The sequence below is a fragment of the Hypanus sabinus genome, chromosome 4, assembly GCF_030144855.1.
Source record: "Hypanus sabinus isolate sHypSab1 chromosome 4, sHypSab1.hap1, whole genome shotgun sequence".
Taxonomy (NCBI): Eukaryota; Metazoa; Chordata; class Chondrichthyes; order Myliobatiformes; family Dasyatidae; genus Hypanus; species Hypanus sabinus.
The window spans coordinates 83241489-83259961 of NC_082709.1; the positions used below are offsets into that span (position 1 = coordinate 83241489).

The 18473-nt window shown below is 44.3% G+C and overlaps 1 protein-coding gene across 1 annotated transcript in view; it reads left to right on the forward strand.

The window, feature by feature from the left end:
- Positions 1 to 18473, forward strand: part of vil1 (villin 1) — an 80252-nt gene that overhangs the window by 51942 nt on the left and 9837 nt on the right. Inside the window, exons 14-18 of the mRNA XM_059967555.1 lie at positions 2228 to 2373; positions 8171 to 8315; positions 10233 to 10421; positions 11667 to 11732; positions 17041 to 17181. Coding sequence (XP_059823538.1) covers positions 2228 to 2373; positions 8171 to 8315; positions 10233 to 10421; positions 11667 to 11732; positions 17041 to 17181 — 687 coding nt within the window. The remainder of the gene's footprint in view (positions 1 to 2227; positions 2374 to 8170; positions 8316 to 10232; positions 10422 to 11666; positions 11733 to 17040; positions 17182 to 18473) is intronic.

The window sequence follows — 18473 nt, forward strand, 5'->3', positions numbered from 1 at the left end:
GTCTTTTTCCAGTGGTAGGGATATCAAAAATAAAAGGATACACTGTAGGTTTAAAGTAGGTGACAGCATATTTCCATTCCCATTTATGTTTTTGCTGTGACTGTGTGGGTTTCCTCTGGGTGCACTGGTTTGCTCTCATATTCCAAAGATGTACGGGTCAGGGTAGGTAAATTGTTGGCTTACTATGTTGGCGCTGGAAGCGTGGTGACACTTGTGGGCTGCCCCCAGCACATTCTCGGACTGTGCTGGTTGTTGAAGCAAACAATACTTTTCGCTGCATGTTTCGGTGTACGTGTGGCAAACAAAACTAATCTGAACGTGAATGCCAGATTTGAGCATTGTGGGAGTTTGGAAGAGCCAAAGTTTGGGAATGTCTGGATTGGATGGTCTGGGATCCTGGCAGAATCACAGAGCAAACCTACACAGATACAGGCCCTTCAGCCCAATGGATCCACGCTAACTGATCATTGTTGTTGAGCTGATGATGCATTTCACTGTATGTTTTGATGTACACGCAACAAATAAAGCTAATTGCTTTGTTAAAAAGGGTAAAAGGAAGGAAGTTTAAAGGGGATTGGAGGGGCAAGTATATTTTTATCCCCACATAGTAGTTGATGTCTTGAACTCACTATCAGGGAAGGTGGTGAATTCAGGTATGATCACCACACTTCTCATTGCAATGGAAAAACAGCCAGCATAATCCAAGATTCTTCCTGTCCCAGTCTTTCCTTCTTCTTCCTCCCATCCTCCCCCCAACATCAACCATGCACTTTCAGCAAACTCACTGGAAGAACAAGTATGCCATCATCAGTGTCTTTCCCCCAGGTGCCATGACAGTGTAGCGGACAACACAACACTATGACAGATTGGGGCGTTCTGGAGTTCGGAGTTCAATTCGTTTGTACGTCCTCCCCGTGAACCACGTGGGATTCCCCTGTGTTCTTTGGTTTCCTCCCACAGTCCAAAGATGCACTAATTAGTAGGTTAATTGGTCATTGTAAATAAGTAGATTAAATAAATATATAGATGGATGGATAAACAAACAAACAGACATTCCAAGCTTTACTTGGGCAGGCAACACCACAGCAGTAGACTCCCAAAAAACACTCGTTCCCAAGCGGTCAGGGAAAGAGGTTACCCTGATGGAGGAGGAAAATTCAAGGATGTGGTCAAGGCCGGCTTCAGGAAATACAACATCCCTATTTTATCCTGGGAACCTCTTGCCCACAACTGTTCAACGTGAAAAAGGGGCATTGGGGCTGGCGTACATTGGGAGCACACAAACTTTTTGCGAGTGGTGGGAGGATTGCGCCATCTCACAAACTACCCACCTCCTGCTCCATGCCCCATTGGAGGACTCACCGTTCTCACGTGGACCTCATCGGCAACCTCTGAACCCACAAATCAGGAGAGGAAGTTGGTTATCTTTGAACCCAAGAGGTTGTCTTAAGAGGGATAAGAAGACCAAGAAGAAATAAAATTAATTCCAAGTTGGCGGTGTTAGCCCAATGCTTAGTTTGGATTAATATACTCAGATAACAGAACAAGTTTTCTTGGGATTGTACTTAAATATTTACAGTTAGAATGACAATTTTAAATGTTACTGGGTTGTACAGTAGATTCCTAAGGTGGGGCACTAAGAGCAGACAGAATGCAGGAGAATGGGGTTGAGAGGGAAAATATATCAGCCGTGATGGAGTCCCATCATTTTGCTCCTCTGCCTCTGGTCTAATGGACAAGTGTCCTAACAAATTTTGTCTTGCCGACTGCTCATATAACCTTGTAAATTCAAGGCTGCACACTTTGAACTTTGGTCTGACTTTGATGTGGCCGTAGGAAAGGACAGTGCACTCTGGGACAATGGGAAGGAGGCGGGGAGGGGGACTGGTGGGAGGAATGTGTGGGTGATGGGCAGATTGAAAGGACGAGGGAGGGGAAAGAGTCAGCATTTCAGGTCCCAATATAAACACACTGCCGACTGTTTATTCCTTTCCAGAGATGCTTCACTATTGCTTCACTATTTTTGCTCTTTTTTGGCACCAGATAAATGAATAAACGTACATGTATATCAAATTGTAATTTATAGTACAGTATATTTTATGACTTGCACTGTACTGCTGCCACAAAACAACAACTTCCCCAGCATAAAGTACATCCATGATACTAAGCCGGATTCTGGTTTGAATAGAAAACATTGTCTCTACATGGTTCTCTGCTCCTGTTACAGGGCTGCAGCGGTGATGAGAGAGAAATAGCCAAAACGGTGGCTGCCACCATCTCCAAGAGAGACAAGCAGAATGTATATGAAGGCCAGGAGCCTGCTGAATTTTGGGTAATCCTCGGAGGAAAAGGACCATACGCCAGCAGTAAGAGGTATGAGCTCCATCTTCATGGACAGCCCTTGGGATTGAGGATAACTTACCTCCACGCCATTCTTTGTAAGAGCAGAAGATAGCTGTATGTGAATTCTTTTAATATGTGGTAGCAGAAGTATACTAGCTACCACAAGCTCTTGTTAGTGTGAGGTCTTGGTCCAATAGCACGAAGCTAGAAGATCATAGGAGACAAGGCTCTCTGATAGTCATAGAACATAAAACATACAGCAGTACAGTACAGTACAGGCCCTTCAGCCCACAATGTTGTGCCGAACTTTTAACCTACTCTAAGATCAATTTAACCTTTCCCTTCCATATAGCTTTTCATTTTCTATCATCCATGTGCCTGTCTAAAATGTCCCTAATGTACCTGCTTCTACCACCACCCCAGAAGCATGTTCTACACACCCACCACTCTGTGTGTAAAACACCTGTAGGTTTTCGCAAGTAAAATGGCATGAGGCATTCTATGCTTAAGAAAAACAGTAACAACTCATTTATTGTACTCCAAGCACTGAACACAAAGAACTTTACATAATAATGTCATCACATCAGACCAGCCTCTCAAAGTGAAACCCCAACTGAATGTCGGTGGTTGTGAATTACATACATTTCCACCAGTTACAATTCCTTACGCAGGCCCTCCAAGAATTCACTGAAACTAGCATTGCTCGGACGAGCCTCCTGGCTCTGGTCCTGTATTCCACGGGTGGAGGAGCAGCAGGTGCCTCCGGCTCATCCAGAGGTGTGTTGACACACTCATGGTCATGCTGTGATGCCAGGGGCATGGCAGTGGAATCCTCCGAATCTTGGTGGGCCAGTTTAAGGTGACTTACCGAAATGCATTCAGGTTTACCACACTTATCTATGAAAATATCTCCATTCTCATCTCCATTCCAATGGGCCATTGTAAAGGGGCCTAAAGGGATGTTGGTGTGTGTCATGGTGGACTAAAACATACAAGGCAGATTATAGGTCAACAGGAACCCAAAAGTGCTCTGTGCCACGATGGGAGGTAGGAATAGGTGCAAAGGAATTGAATTTGCTGAGGAGAGTGGAACGCCGTTGAGAGGCCAACCAGGCTATCATAGCATCAGAAATAAAATCACCAGGCACTCATAACAGCTGCCAGTATACCAGCTCTGCCATGGACAGCTGCAGATCCTCTTTTGGAGCAGTTCTGAATGCCAGCCGGACCCATGGGGACAATCATGCCAACACTCATCGGTCAGGGAAGCCCTCAGAGTGGCCTTTAAGGAGCGGTGAAACCGCTCACTCAGGCCATTGGACTGCAGGTGATACGCCATGTTGTGATGTAGTCTAATGCATCCATCACAGCCCAGAGGTCTAAAATGAAATGGGGACCATGGTCCGAGGAAATATCAGACGGGATGCCAAACCAAGCAACACAGGTGCTGATGAACGCCCTAGCCACGTCTGAGGCTGCCGTCGATGCCAGAGTGACGTCCACCATGGTCAGGAGATGCATGAAACGCGAGGGGAAGACCAACAAGGTCCACATTGACATGGTCAAGCTGCCGCTCAGGGACCACAGAAAGTGTCAATGACGCCTGGACATGACACTTAATTTCTGCCCGCTGGCACACCATACAGGCTGCACTCCAATCACGCACGCCCTTTCTAAGGCAGTGCCACAAAACTTTAGTGCAACCATTTTCTGTGAGACCACCCAGCTCAGATATGAGAGGCCGGGTATGGAGACAAAAACAGTCTGCCTCAGGTTTGCCTGTATGGGGTGAGGGTGATGGTTGAGACATCACACAGGAGAGAAACCCCAGCTTCTCCAAGCTTAATGTCAGCTGACTGCATGCTGTTCAGTCAGCCTGGGGGTCAGTATCTTGGTTGGCTACCGTGTCAGCATTGTTGACCTCTATGTGTATGGCCTCAATGACTGGCCATGAGAGCCATGGCATTATTTTCCCCATGGTACGTTGTACGAGGGGTTTGTGATCAATGAATACGGTGAAATTGTTGACCCTTTAGTTGGGGAATGGATGTGCCAGTAGGGTCGCATTGGAAAGAACTGGTTTCATATCATCAGCTGCCCTGGTCATGTCTGCTGACCAGTCCAGCACGAGATTAGGGGTTTTGCCTTTAAGCCACTATACAGGGGGAGCATATGTTCAGGAGCTCATGGAATGAAGCAGTGATAGAAATTCACCAGCCTGAAAACTTGTGTAATTTTTTAGCAGTGTGGGGCAGTGGAAAATCCATAATAGCAGCTACATTTGATGGGAGGGGTTTCACTCCTTCTGCAGAGATGCGATGGCTGAGAAAGTCAACAGTCGACAACATATACAGTCAATTAGCAGGGTCAATAATCAACCCATGCTGGCTTCAGTGTTCAAAAGGTGTGCGGAGGTGAGAGAGGTGGTCAGATTTGGATGCACTGGCAACAAGTACGTCATCCAGGTAAACAAAAAGAAAATCTAAGTCTTTTAATAGAGCCGTTGGAAAGTCTGTGCTGTATTTTTCAGCCCAAACGACATGTGTAGAAGCTCAAAGAGGCCAAATGGGTTTATCACAGGTGTTTTGGGAATGTTCCCCAAGCACACAGGCACCTGATGGTATCACTAACTAAGTTGACTTTAGAAAAAATTAACTTTCTGACTAAACATGCCAAAAAGTCTTGAATGTGTGGAACCAGGTAACGATTGGGAGTGGTGGCCTCGTTAAGGCATCAGTAATCACCACATGGGAGGCAACCACCATCGGACTAAGGAACCATATGGAGGGGCAAAGCCCAGGGGCTGTTTGACCGGCGTACAATGTCAAGTCTTTCCATGTTGGCAAACTCAGCCACTTTAGCCAGGACGAAGTCCCTTGTATAACGTTGCCCACTGAAGCAGAACGCCACCCATCGTGTCCCACGTGCTCTATAAAAATAAAACAAAGATGGTGAGACATCATGTGGTGCATTAGCTCCGACAGCTTAGCGTTGCCGAGGGTGAATGAAAAGAGCAACTGTTCGGTACTCTCAGACTCTGATAGTCTGAAGGTCTGGAAAAGCTGAGTTTTCAGCTATCGGTATTTATCGTGTTCAGACGGGTGTTCTAGTAGACTCAGCACTCTTGCAACTGTGGATTTGCTGAGCAACGCTATCACATAGTAAAATCTGGTGTTGTCAGCACAGATTTCTCGCAGAGCAAATTGGACCTTGGCCTGCATGAACCAAGCAATGGTATTTTGCTCCCAAAACTCCGGCAGTTTCAAAGCGACTGCTTTGGTTGACATGTTCAACAATTCTGGAATCATCCTAGAGCATTGGGGTCACCAAGGTAGGTTTACAAATGGCATGAGGCATTTTATGTTTAAGAAAAGTTGTAACAACTGTTTTATTGTACTCCAAACACTGAAGATATGGCGTGATAAAAGAACTTTACATAATTATGTTATCATGTCAGACAAGCCTCTTAAAGTGAAACTTCAACTCAATGTTGGTGGTTGTGAATTATATACATTTCCACCAATTACATTGCCCTACACACCTACCTCTGACATTCTCCCATATTTTCCTACAATCTCCTTAAAATTTTGCCCCTTTATTCACCATTTCTACCCTGCCTGTTTACTCTTGTCATCTTGTACACCTCTATTAAGTCACTTCTCATCTTCTGTCACTCCAAAGAGAAAGGTCATAGCTTTCTCAACCTTTCCCAATAAGACATGCTTTCTAATCCAGGCAGCATCCTGGTAATTCTTCTCTAAAGCTTCCACATCCTTTTTATAATGAGGGCTGAACACAATATTCTATGTGGAGTCTAACCAGAGTTTTATAGAGCTGCAACATTGCCTCATGGCTCTTGGACTCAAACCCCGACTAACGAAGACCAATGCACCATATACCTTCTTAACCACCCTATCACAGAGCAATACAGCATGGGTCAGGCCATTCAGTCCAACTAGACCATGCTGACCACTTCGCCCACCCAGCTAGTCCTAATTTCCTGCATTCTTATCCAAGGAGATAAGTACCTATACAAGTGCCTGTAAAATGATATTATTGTACCAATCTCAACCATTTCCTCTGGGAACTCATTCCATATATTCACCGCACCCCCATGTGAAAAATCTGACTCTCACTTCCCTTTTAAATCTTTCCCCTCTCACCCTGAACTATGCCCCTTAACCGAGGTCTCCCCTGCCCTGGGGAAATACTGTTACCATCCTTCTTATTTATGCCTTTCATTATTTGGCAAACATGAGGAAATCTGCAGATGCTGGAAACTCAAGCAACACACACGAAATGTTGGTGGAACGCAGCATGTACAGGGTGAAGCGCTGTCGATGAAGTCAAAGTCCTGACGCGGTCGACAGTCCTGACGAAGGGTCTCGGCCTGAAACGTCAACAGCGCTTCTCCCTATAGATGCTGCCTGGCCTGCTGTGTTCCACCAGCATTTTGTGTGTGTTGCTTTCATTATTTAAACATTTCTGTTAGGTCGCCCCTCATTCCCCTATGTTCCAAGGAATAAAGACCCTAGGCTGGCCACCTTCTCTCTAACTCAGGCTAGTCCTGGCAACATTCTCTAAATCACTTCTGACTGGCCTTGGCATATGCACATGAACACTCAACCTTAATGGCATCATTTCTTTATATTCCCCTTCCTCATACCTCATACCGCCCACACACTTGCATACAACTTAGAAGGGGATATATGGCGCATCTTATCTATGATGGCTTACAGAGCAATCCCATTCTTCATTCCCTTTCCTGGCAACCTCTTCTGTCTATGTCGTCACCATTTTCCCACAGATCTGACCAGTGACCTTGACCCTTGGGGTGACTTTCAGTTGCCTATTAACTCCCCAACCAGCATGCCCACAGGATATAGAACCACGTGAGAAAACCAGATGAAAAACATACATATTTTGTACAGACATTACCAGGTCAAGGTCAAACCTGGATCATTTTACTAAAGGTGTGTCACTACACTGTTCCCACCTTAAAATCTGCACCCCCCCCCAAATGCCTCGCCACCTCTAGTTGGCTCACTCTATTTCTTCTTAGCTTTTATCCTCCTTGACAGTGAGGCGAAGAAAACCCGTGGAATACCCCTCTCAAGAAATAGGAGCGGGAGTCGGCCATCTAACCCATTGAGTCTGCTCAGCCATTCAATAAGGTCATGGACTCAGCTCCGCCTACCTGTCTTTTCCCCAGAGCCCACCATACAGAAATCTATCTAACTGCATCTTAAATATATCTAATGAGGTAGCCTCTACTGCTTCCCTGGGCAGAGAATTCCACAGCTTCACTGCTTTCTAGGACATCCATTAGGGCCATTTATAACAACCATCTGGACACAATATTACAGGATAAACTTACTAAATAAATGTAGCCATTCCAAACACACATAATGTTCAGAAATCAACAAGTGAAAAGAACCAGAAAGATGCTGAATTAAAAGAGGAAATTGAAAGACTATGGAACATGAACAGAGTGTACGTTATCCCAATAACAATATCTACAACTGGTATCATCCCAAAGTCACTACACAATAGCATTAAACAATTAGGCCTTTACAGCAATATTTCTGTAAATCTCCAGATAAGGTAGTCCGAAAGCTCCTAGCAATTGAGAAATTAGTGTGCTTGGCTATGTCCGTACATCAGGTTTTACCAGTTTAAGTTGAGAAAACATAAATAAGACAGGACAGTGGTGATCCATTGAATGTGATTGCAGGGAAGAACCATGTAGGCTGGTCCTGAATGTTTTGAGAGAAATGGGGCTGAAGAATTCTTCCTACTAAAATTGAGTTTACTCTTTTTGGCTCAGGTTACAAGATGAGTACCAGGATGTCAGTCCCCGCCTCTTTGAATGCTCCAATCAGACGGGGCGCTTCATTGCCACGGAAATCACTGACTTCACTCAGGATGACCTTGATGATGATGATGTCATGCTTCTGGACACCTGGGATCAGGTATATGCGGCAAAGAAAATTCATAAATGCATTCCAAACAACTCCCAAGTCCTGAATTAGTCCAGCAGTTTCTTGACATTTGGCTTTAGAAATTTGATACCAAAATCTCCAGTACCAGAATATTTTATTGTAAAGTATGCAGGAGTCATGTGTCCTTTCACATCTACTTCATGCAATGGATTGGTTGGGACACAAGCGACTGCAGATGCTGGACTATGAAGCAACAAACAATCTGCTGGAGGAACTGAGGAGATTGAGAAGCATCTGTGGAGGGGAAGGAATTGTTGACTTTTTGGCCCAAAATATCGGCAGTTCATTTTATTTTTATTTATTCTGAGATACAGCACAAAATAGGCCCTTCTGGCCCATCAAGCGCACTGCCTAGCAACCCACCTATTTAACCCTATCCTACTCAGAGGGCGATTTACAATGACCAGTTAACCTACTAACAGGTGTGCCTTTGGGCTGTGGGAACAAACCAGAGCACCTGGAGGAACTCCACGCATACAGACTTTCTTACAGAGGACACTGGAATTAAAGTCCAAACTCCAATGCTGTAATGGTGTCTGTGCTACCCCACCGATATTGCTCAGTCCTCTGAGCTTCTGTAGCAGATTGCTACGGTGAATTAGTAGATTTTGGGTAGACATGAAAGGCTACAGAACCACAGATTCAATGCGCTAATCAGCCATGATCTTCTCAAGTGAAAAACGAGCAATATGGCAGAGTAGTGGTTGGTGTTACACCATCATAGCACTAGCGCCTTGGATTCAATCCCACCATTGTCTGTCATAAACAGTTGTATGTTTTCCCCTGACCGTGTCAGCTTCCCCCCCACACATTCCGAAGGGTTAGGGTTAGGGTTAGGAAGTTGTGGCCTTGCTGTATTAGCACTGGAAGAGTGGTGACACTTCTGGGCTCTCTCCAGCTGTGCTGGTTGTTGATGCAAATGACACATTCAGGCCATGTTTCGATGTACAGAAGGCAAGTAAACCTAATCTTTATAAACCACTGGAGGAACCCAGCAGGTCAGGCATTATCTACGGTGGGGGATACTTCCGGTTGAGACCCCTTATCAGCGTAGGTGAAGGGTCTTCACTCAAAGTATCTGCGATCTTCCAGCAGTTTGATTTTTGCTCCAGATTCCAGTATCTACAGTCCCTTGTGTCTCCACGATCTCCTTGAACATGATTGGCCTCCTCCGATGTAATACAAGAGGACTTGGCTGGTGGGATATAAAATGCAAGGTACCATTCATCCCAGCTAATAATGTGGCCACAGGAGTGAAGCCCACTCATCCACTTCAAGATTTGACATGTTATGTATTTAGAGATGCTCTTCTGCACAGCACTGTTGTAACGTGTGGTTATTTGAGTTACTGTCACCTTCCTGTCAGCTTGAACCATCTGGCCATTCTCCTCTGACCTCTCTCATTAACAAGGTGTTTTCACCCACAGAACCTCTTCTCACTGGATGTTTTTATGTTTCTTGCACCATCTTCTGTAAACTCTGGAGACTGTCATGTGTAAAAATCTCAGGAAGTCAGCAGTTTCTGAAATACTCAAACTACCCCATCTGGCACCATCAATCATTCCACGGTCAAGGTCACTTAGATCACATCCCTTCCCCATTCTGATGTTTGGTCAAAACAACATCTGAACCACTTGACCATGTCTGCACACTTTTATGCAATAAGTTGATGCCACATGATTGGCTGATTAGACACTTGCATTAACACACAGGTGAACAGGTGTACCTAATAAAGTGACCACTGAGGGTATGTTACCAGAGTTTGGAGAGACCAGAGACTGCAGTCACAGGACTTCTGGAGAAACACAACGGCGTCTGTGGGGGGGAATGGGTGATTGACATTTTGGATCAGCAGAGATTAATCTTTCTCTTTTTGCCTTTTGGCAGATTTTCCTGTGGATTGGTAATGAGGCCAATGAAACAGAGAAGAAAAACTCAATTACACTTGCACAGGAATATCTCAGCACCCACCCGAGCAACCGAGACCTTGGAACCCCCATACTCATTATCAAACAAGGCTTTGAGCCCCCAACATTCACTGGATGGTTCATGGGATGGGACCAGCACCTTTGGACTGTAAGTGTATTCATTTATTACTGTCAATGTACCAACTTGTCCTGCATTCTGTCCATAGGGAACGATTCATTACAAAGTGCATTATAAACCATACCCTTCCCATCCGTGCAGAGTATTCATCCAAGCTTCTCTTAAACATTGCAAAACAAACCTGCATCTCCCGCTTCCACTGGCAGCTTGTTCCACACTCTCACCACTCTCTGAGTGAAGAAGGTTCCCCTTAAACACTTCACCTTTCACCCTTGACCCATGATCTCTCGTCTCACGAGATCTCTAGTTGAGGTCTCACCCAACCTCAGTAGAAAAAGCCTGCTAGTATTCACCCCATCTATACCCCTCATAATTTTGTCTACCTTTGTCAAATCTCCCTTCATTCTCCCACACTACAGAGAATAAAGTCCGAATCTATTTTCAACCCTTCACTATAATTCAGGTCCTAAGTCCTGGCAACATCCTTCTAAATTTTCTCTTGTAAGCTTGAACATTGAGGTGATATAAGGAAAGACCATAACAGAGTGAAGAATAAGGTGTTACAGTTACAGACAGAGTGCAGTGCAGGCGGTCTTTAAGGTGCAAAGTCAGGAATCATGGCCAAGAGTCCATCTTATTGTACTAGGAACTGTTAAATAGTCTAATTGGTTAGATATTTCAATGCATATGTGATAAATAAAGCTGATCTTTAACCTTTTATAACAGTGGGGTTGTAGCATCCTTGAGTCTGGTGGCACATGTCTTCAGGCTTCTGTATCTTCTGCCCGATGGGAGGGAGAGCAGAGAATATCTGAGGTGGATGGGATCTTTGGTTATGTTGTCTGCTTTACTGAGGCAACCAGAAGTGCATGCAAGAGCAACCAGAGTCCATGGAGAGGAGACTGGTTTCCATGATGAACTAGGCCTCTATTTAATTACATCTCAAAAGCACACCCTCGATCCTATACAGGAACCTGTCTGAAGGATGATGCTTACTAAGGTTTAACACACACAAAACGCTGGAGGAACTCAGCAAGTCAGACAGCATCTATGGAGGGAAATCAATCAGTCGACATTTCAGGCCAAAACCCTTCATCAGAACTAAAGGCTCTTGGCCCAGGATGCCATCTGTTTATTCCCCTTCATAGGTGCTGCCTGTCCTACTGAGCTCCTCCAGCATCTGGTGTGTGTTGCTCAAGATTTCCAGCAGCTGCTGCATCTGTGGTTTTAATAAGATTTATTCTTTTTCTCTCTTTATTCTTCCCAAACCCCAAGGATGGAAAATACGAGGAGCTGAAGAGCGGACTAGATGATACGCGAATTGTTGATGAACTGATGAATGTAAGCACAATTTTCATGGTAATCAAAGTCAAAGTTGAGTTTACTGTCAGGCGCACAAGTCCATGTGAGCACAGGAGCAACGATGAACTCACTCGCAGCAGCAACGCAGGCACAGAGCATCAGAGAAGCAGCATTCACCAGAAAAACAAATTAACCATAAATTATGCAAGAAAGAGCAAAATTAGAACCAAACAAATCATCTAATTTGGAATAAAGTGATAAAGGGGTAATAGTGTGGCTTTGGTTGTAGCACAGACCAGGTCCTGATGCCGTGGGGTCGCCTGTACCCTCCCAGGGAGCAGACCCCAGAGGTGGTGTGGGAATGAGCAGAGGCCCGGAGGATGTGCAGGAGTCTTAGCTGGGTAGGGAGCTGTCCTCTCCCTTCAGCGCTGCTCTCTGGTGTTCACTCAGTGGCAGACAAGCTGGGTTGCGTTCATCTGTGGCTGTGATGAGAACTGCTGCGTGCTTATTCGTGTAGAAATTTAGCTCCAGGACAACATCGTATACACCATCAATCTTCAGGCCAGGACACTCAATGACTTGGTCTATATTATTTTTGGTGACTGTATGTTTTTCTGCTATTGTATGGGGTGGGTGCTGTGTGTGATCGTTGGTTCTGTGTTTTGCACTTTGGCCCCTGTTTCATTTGACTGTATTCATGTGTATGGTTGAATGACCGTTAAACTTGAATTTCAACTTAAACTTAAAATAAACTGGTGATTATGGTTGAACAGAAGTAGCTATTCCTGAACCTGATGGTGTGAGATAAATGGTTTGGTAGGGTTAGTGAGCTCTGGGCATAAAACATAGCAACACTTGCGGGCTGCCCCCAGCGCATCCTCGGAATGTGTTGGTCATTGATGCAAAAATCAGAATCAGATCAAATCAGGTTTATTATCATTGTGAAATTTGTTGCCTTGCAGCAGCAGCCCATGCAGTGCAATACATAATTTATAATAAAAAATATATACAGTAAAAAAAATAATTAGTTTGTTTCAATAAGATCTCCTCTCATCCTTCTGAATTCCAGTAAGTACAGTCCCAGGTGACTCAATCTCTCCTCATAGTCTAACCTCCTTATCTCTGGAATCAACCTGGTGAACCTCCTCTGCACCACCTCCAAACCCAGTATATCCTTCCTCAAGTAAGGAGACCAGAACTGCACACAGTACTCCAGGTGCGGTCTCACCAGTACCCTGTACGGTTACACCATAACTTTGCTGCTCTTAAATTCAATCCCTCGAGCAATGAAGGCCAACATTCCATTTGCCTTCTTGATAGCCTGCTGCACCTGCAAAACAACCTTTTGTGATTCACGTACAAGTGCTCCCAAGTCCCTCTGCACAGCAGCACGCTGCAAACTTATACCATCTAAATAATAATCTGATCTTCCAGTTTACCTTCCAAAGTGGGTGACCTCGCATTTACCAACATCATTCCATCAGCCAGACCCTTGCCCGCTCACTTAACCCATCCATAACTCTCTGCAGACTCTCCGTATCCTCTGCACAATTTGCATTTCCACTCAATTTAGTGTCATTGGCAAACTTAGATACACTACACTCAGTCCCCTCTTCCAGATCGTTAATATATATCGTGAACAGTGCGGGCCCCACACTGTCCCCTGCAGTACATCGCTCACCACTGACTGCCAACAAGAGAAACACCCATGTATCCCAACTCTCTGTTTTCTATTGATTAACCAATCCTCAATCAATGTGAATACATCATCCCTAACTCTATGCATCCTTATCTTATTGAAAAGGCCTTTATGAGGCACCTTATCAAACGCCTTCTGGAAATCCAAGTAAATAACATCCATCTGTTCCCCATCTATCCGCTGTGCTCATTATATCCTCAAAGAACTCCAGTTAGTTTCTCAAACAGGACCTGCCTTTTGCTGAATCCATGCTGTGTCTGCCTGATGGATCCCTTTCGTTCCAGATGCCTCACTATTTCTTCTTTAATGATAGCTTCAAGCATTTTCCTAACTACAGATGTTAAACTAACTGGCCTACAGCTACCTGCCTTCTGCCTACATCTTTTTTTGAAAAGTGGTGTGACATTCGCTGTCTTACAATCTGCCTGGACCTGTCCAGAGTCCAGAAAATTTTGGTAAATTATCACCAAAGCCTCTACTATAACCTTTGGCATTTCTTTCAGTACCCTGGGATGCATTCCTTCAGGACCAGGGGACTTGTCTATCTTCAGGCCCATAAGTTTGCTCAGCACTACCTCTTTAGTGATAGCTTTTGTATGGAGGTCCTCACCTCCCATCGTATCCATAACATCTCTCTTTGGCAAGCTAGGCATGTCCTCAACCATGAAGACTGACACAAAGTAGTCATTCAAGGCCTCTGCTATTTCCTCACTACCCAATATTAATTCCCCCTCCTCGTCCTCTGGCCACCCTATTCTGCTTTATATAATTATAAAGACTTTTACTATCCATTTTTATATTTTCTGCTAGTTTATTTTCATAATCTATCTTTCTTTATTGCTCGCTTAGTGGTTCTTTGTTGCTTTTTAAAGTTTTCCCAATCTTCCAGTTTCCCTCTACTCTTGGTGACTTCGTACGCATGAGTTTTTAAGTTTGAAGCTTTCCTTTATTTCCTTAGTAATCCATGGCTGGCTCTCCCCACCCTTACTGTCCTGGCTTTTGACTGGAAAATGCTTTTGTTGAGGACTGTGAAAAATCTCTTTGAAAGTCTTCCACTGTTCCTCAACCGTCCTACCATGTAACCTGTGTTCCCAGTCTACCCTATCCAGCTCCTCCCTCATCCCATTGAGGTGGTAAAGTTGCATTCTGGTGAGGGCACAGGGAGAGAATAGAGAATTGGCTCTGGGATTCCTGCCTGGATTCTAAGGCTACGTCCAGACTACAATAGATAAATCCGTAACCGAAGCTTTTTCTCTTTTTCTCTTTTTTCTCTTTTACTCTCCATCCACACTAAAATGGCGTTCTTGTCCCCCGAAACCGGAGCTTTTCAGAAACTCTTTCCAGGGTGGGTATTTTTGAAAACGCTACTCAGGCAGATCAGCGTGGACGGGGTAACCGGAGAAATCTGAAAACGCTGTCAGACGGCAGTGCGCTATTTCATTGTTTTCTTGAACGCAACCTAACAGTTTCAGAACAGACGGCAACGAGACTGAAGCCAGAAGAGTTAGAAATGCACTCACCAAATACTTTGACCCATAACTTACTGAATAAATAAGTATACTGTACTCACTTTGCCCTGTTTTCTATCCTTGCTCGTATGAAGGTGGTTTCCCTATTTATGCAAGTACTTCTCTGACAATAGATGTGTAACAGTCTAATGGAACATTGTATGAAAATACAAGATAGCACTGATGCAGACATGTTTTATACATTTAACAAGGTGCTTTATTAATGCAACAGAGTTAGTCAGTTTTTCAATGTTTGTCGTCAGCCAGGTCAATCTGTCCGTGAACTCCCTGTCGGTTGCCTCTGTACGCTCCAGTATTTGTTTTTTTTATTTTTAAGTTCTCCTGCGCGAGAGCCAACAGCTGTCCATCGTTTTAAGTTTTTCTAGTCTGTAACTACACAAACACGCATTTTTACGGCAAGATTCAACACCAAACATATCGCTTGTTTTCGGTAATGTGTCCTGTGCATGCCCACTAGGAGGAGATTCACCAAAATCTCCATTTCAATATGGACAGAGATATTTTCAAAAATGCATAGTGTGGACACCTATCTTTTTTTACACTAAACCGGTGTTTTCAAAACTATCCGGTCTGGTGTGGATGTAGCCTAAGATGGGCTGAACCTCCTTCGTCAAAAATCGCAGCTACCATCAGGCAGAAGGTGCAGAAGCCTGAAGTCCAACACAACCAAGTTCGAGAATAGCTACTTCCCTTCAACCAACTGGCTCTTGAACCAGCCAGCGTAACCCGTGCTGTTTGGCGACACTACGAGCACTGTGATCACTTTGCATTTCAATGGGCTTCATTTTTCCTTTGTTCAAATTGTGTTCTTCCCTGTAAAAATTGTGAATAATTTATTTTTAATTCATGATTTAGTTAGATTTTTTATTAGATTCCACACAGAGCAGGGGCACAGGGTGAAGGAGTCATACAGCAAGGGAACAGGCCTTTCTGCCCAACTGAACCCTGCTGACCAGGATTCACATTTAATCTAGTCCCATTTGCCGCATTGAACCCATATCCCTCTAAACCTTTCCTATCCATATACTTGTTCAAGTGTCCTTTAACTCCAGAGAAGCACGTTCCTCTTTCTCAGGCAAATCTTAATGTTGAATGAGAATGATATCTATTTAAGCATACAAAATGCTGGAGGAACTCAGCAAGTCAGGCAGTATCTTTGGAGAGGAATAACCAGTCGATGTTTCAGGCCTCGATAGTGGACCCTAATAGACTGAACAGTTTTTGCTTGCATGTGTTTGTGGTCAAAAAGCAGTGATATTTGTCACTGATAGCTGGTGAGAAGTAAGCAGTAAGGCAATTCAGAACCATTTTGATCACTGCAGTTTCAAGCATTCAGGCTTAGAGATGCCAGAAATGGCCAGAAGTGAAAATGAAATTATTTCACTACTTCAACAAGTTATGAATAACTTGATATTGACAATCATCTTGAATATTACAAAGAAAATGAAGACCTGGAGGATGCAATTGTTAACAGTATTGTATGAACGCAGTCTATTATCTGCACTAGGTGCCCGCTCTGACTTTGTTCACTGTGTACACAGAATGAGTTCCTCCGTCGATAACAATTAGGTACCAATACTACCGTAGTCCTATTGGTAGTGTTCTGATTTGTTCTGCATTTCATTTAAATACGTAACTTGCTATGCAGATGGTCTTTTTTTATACATTTTTAACTACTTCTATGAAACTTCAGCTAATTGGGACAGGTCCTGATGTGTCCCAATTAACTGGAATCCACTGTATTATTTTTTCATTTATTTGTATTTGCACAGATTGCTGTCTTTTGCACGTTGGTTGTTAGTCTGTCTATGTCATGTGTGGCCTTTCATTGGTTCTATTGTGTCTCTCTGCATCTACTGTGAACGGCCACAGGAAAGTCAATCCCAGGGTAGTATACGGTGACATATATGTACTTTGATAATAAATTTTCCTTGACCTTTGAACTTTATTAGCCCTTGCTATTGTTACTCCTGTAACAAAGAACTTTTCATTGGGCCTTGGTACTTGGGATAACGACAAGCCAATCCCAATTCTAATTCCAGGCCACTCCACTCCAAGCGGGAGCAGCAATATCACCAACTGCACCTGTAACCAGTTTTTGTTCTCTCCCTTGTGTTAGGACGTGAAAGAAATGAAAATATCTTACAGCTATGGTAGCACGTCCGTGGCTAACGAATCCCAGCAGACTTATGCACCAGAGCAGCTGATAAACAAGGTCGCTGAGGAGCTGCCTCCCGGAGTAGACCCAACCAAAAAGGAGGTGAGTTAGGCAACGTTGGCGGGTGATGCCTGAACCCAGGCCGGGAGGAGGTTGTTTATCATGACTGCTGGGTGCAGAACCGAGTTTGGGTGCCATCTAGTTTGGGCTGTGGAATCTCAGTCATTTTGTGATTGGTTTACTAAGTAATACATGAGGGCGGAACAGTAACGTAAAGGGTGGCTTCGGTGGTTGAAGCAACCCTGGCAATTAGGGCTCAACTTCTGCCGCTGTCTGTAAGGAGTTCTCCCTATGACTGTGCGGGTTTCCTCTAGATGATCCGGATTCCAAAGACGTACCGATTAGTAAGGATTAGTAAACTGCGGGCACGCTGTCATGATGCCTGAAGCATGACGACATTTACTGGGCTGCCCCCAGCACATCCTCGGCCCTCTTGTGTGTTAGCCGTTGGTGCAAAACAATACATTTCACTTTATGTTTCAATGTTCCAATGTAGGTGTGACAGGTAAAGCTAAAGCTAAGGGAAAAGCTGTTATTGTTACATCTACAGGGATACAGTGAAAGACTTGTCTTGCATACAGATCAATTCATTACACAGCACATTGAATAAGATAAAACACAGAATCAGGTGTGAAAGCTCCTGAAAAAGTGTAGCACAGGTAAACGATAAAGTACAAGATCATAATGTAGATTGTGAGACCAAGACCCAATCTTATTGAACAAGGGGTCCATTCTAACAGCAGGACAGAAGCTGTCCTTGAGCCTGGGGGTATGTACATTCAGGCTTTTGTATCTTCTGCCTGATAGAGACGAGTGAAGAGAAAATGTCTGGGGTGTGAGGTCATGCCTGCATGGACCATGACATCTAGGGACCAATGAGGTGGATAGGAAGGAGGAGGAGGTCCTGCAAAGAGAGCTTAGGGAGTTAGGTGCAAAGTTGAAGGACAGGACCTCCAGGGTTGCAATCTCAGGATTGCTACCTTTGCCATGTGCTAGTGAGGCCAGAAATAAGAAGATAATGCAGCTAAATATGTGGATAAGGAGATGGTGCAGGAGGGAGGGCTTCATGTTTCTGGACAATTGGGCCTTGTTCCAGGGAAGGTGGGACCTGTTCCAACAGGACGAGTTGCACCTGAACTGGAGGGGGACTGACATCCTTGCGGGTAGATTTGCTAGTGCTGCTCTGGGGGGTTTAAACTAGATTTGCAGGGGGAGGGGAACCAGAGTGTTAGAGCAGATAGTGAGGTGGACGAGAATAAAGGTCATGCGAGGACTGCATGTATAGACAGAAATCAAAGGTTTGTACGTGATAGAAATGTTCTCAGGTGCATCTG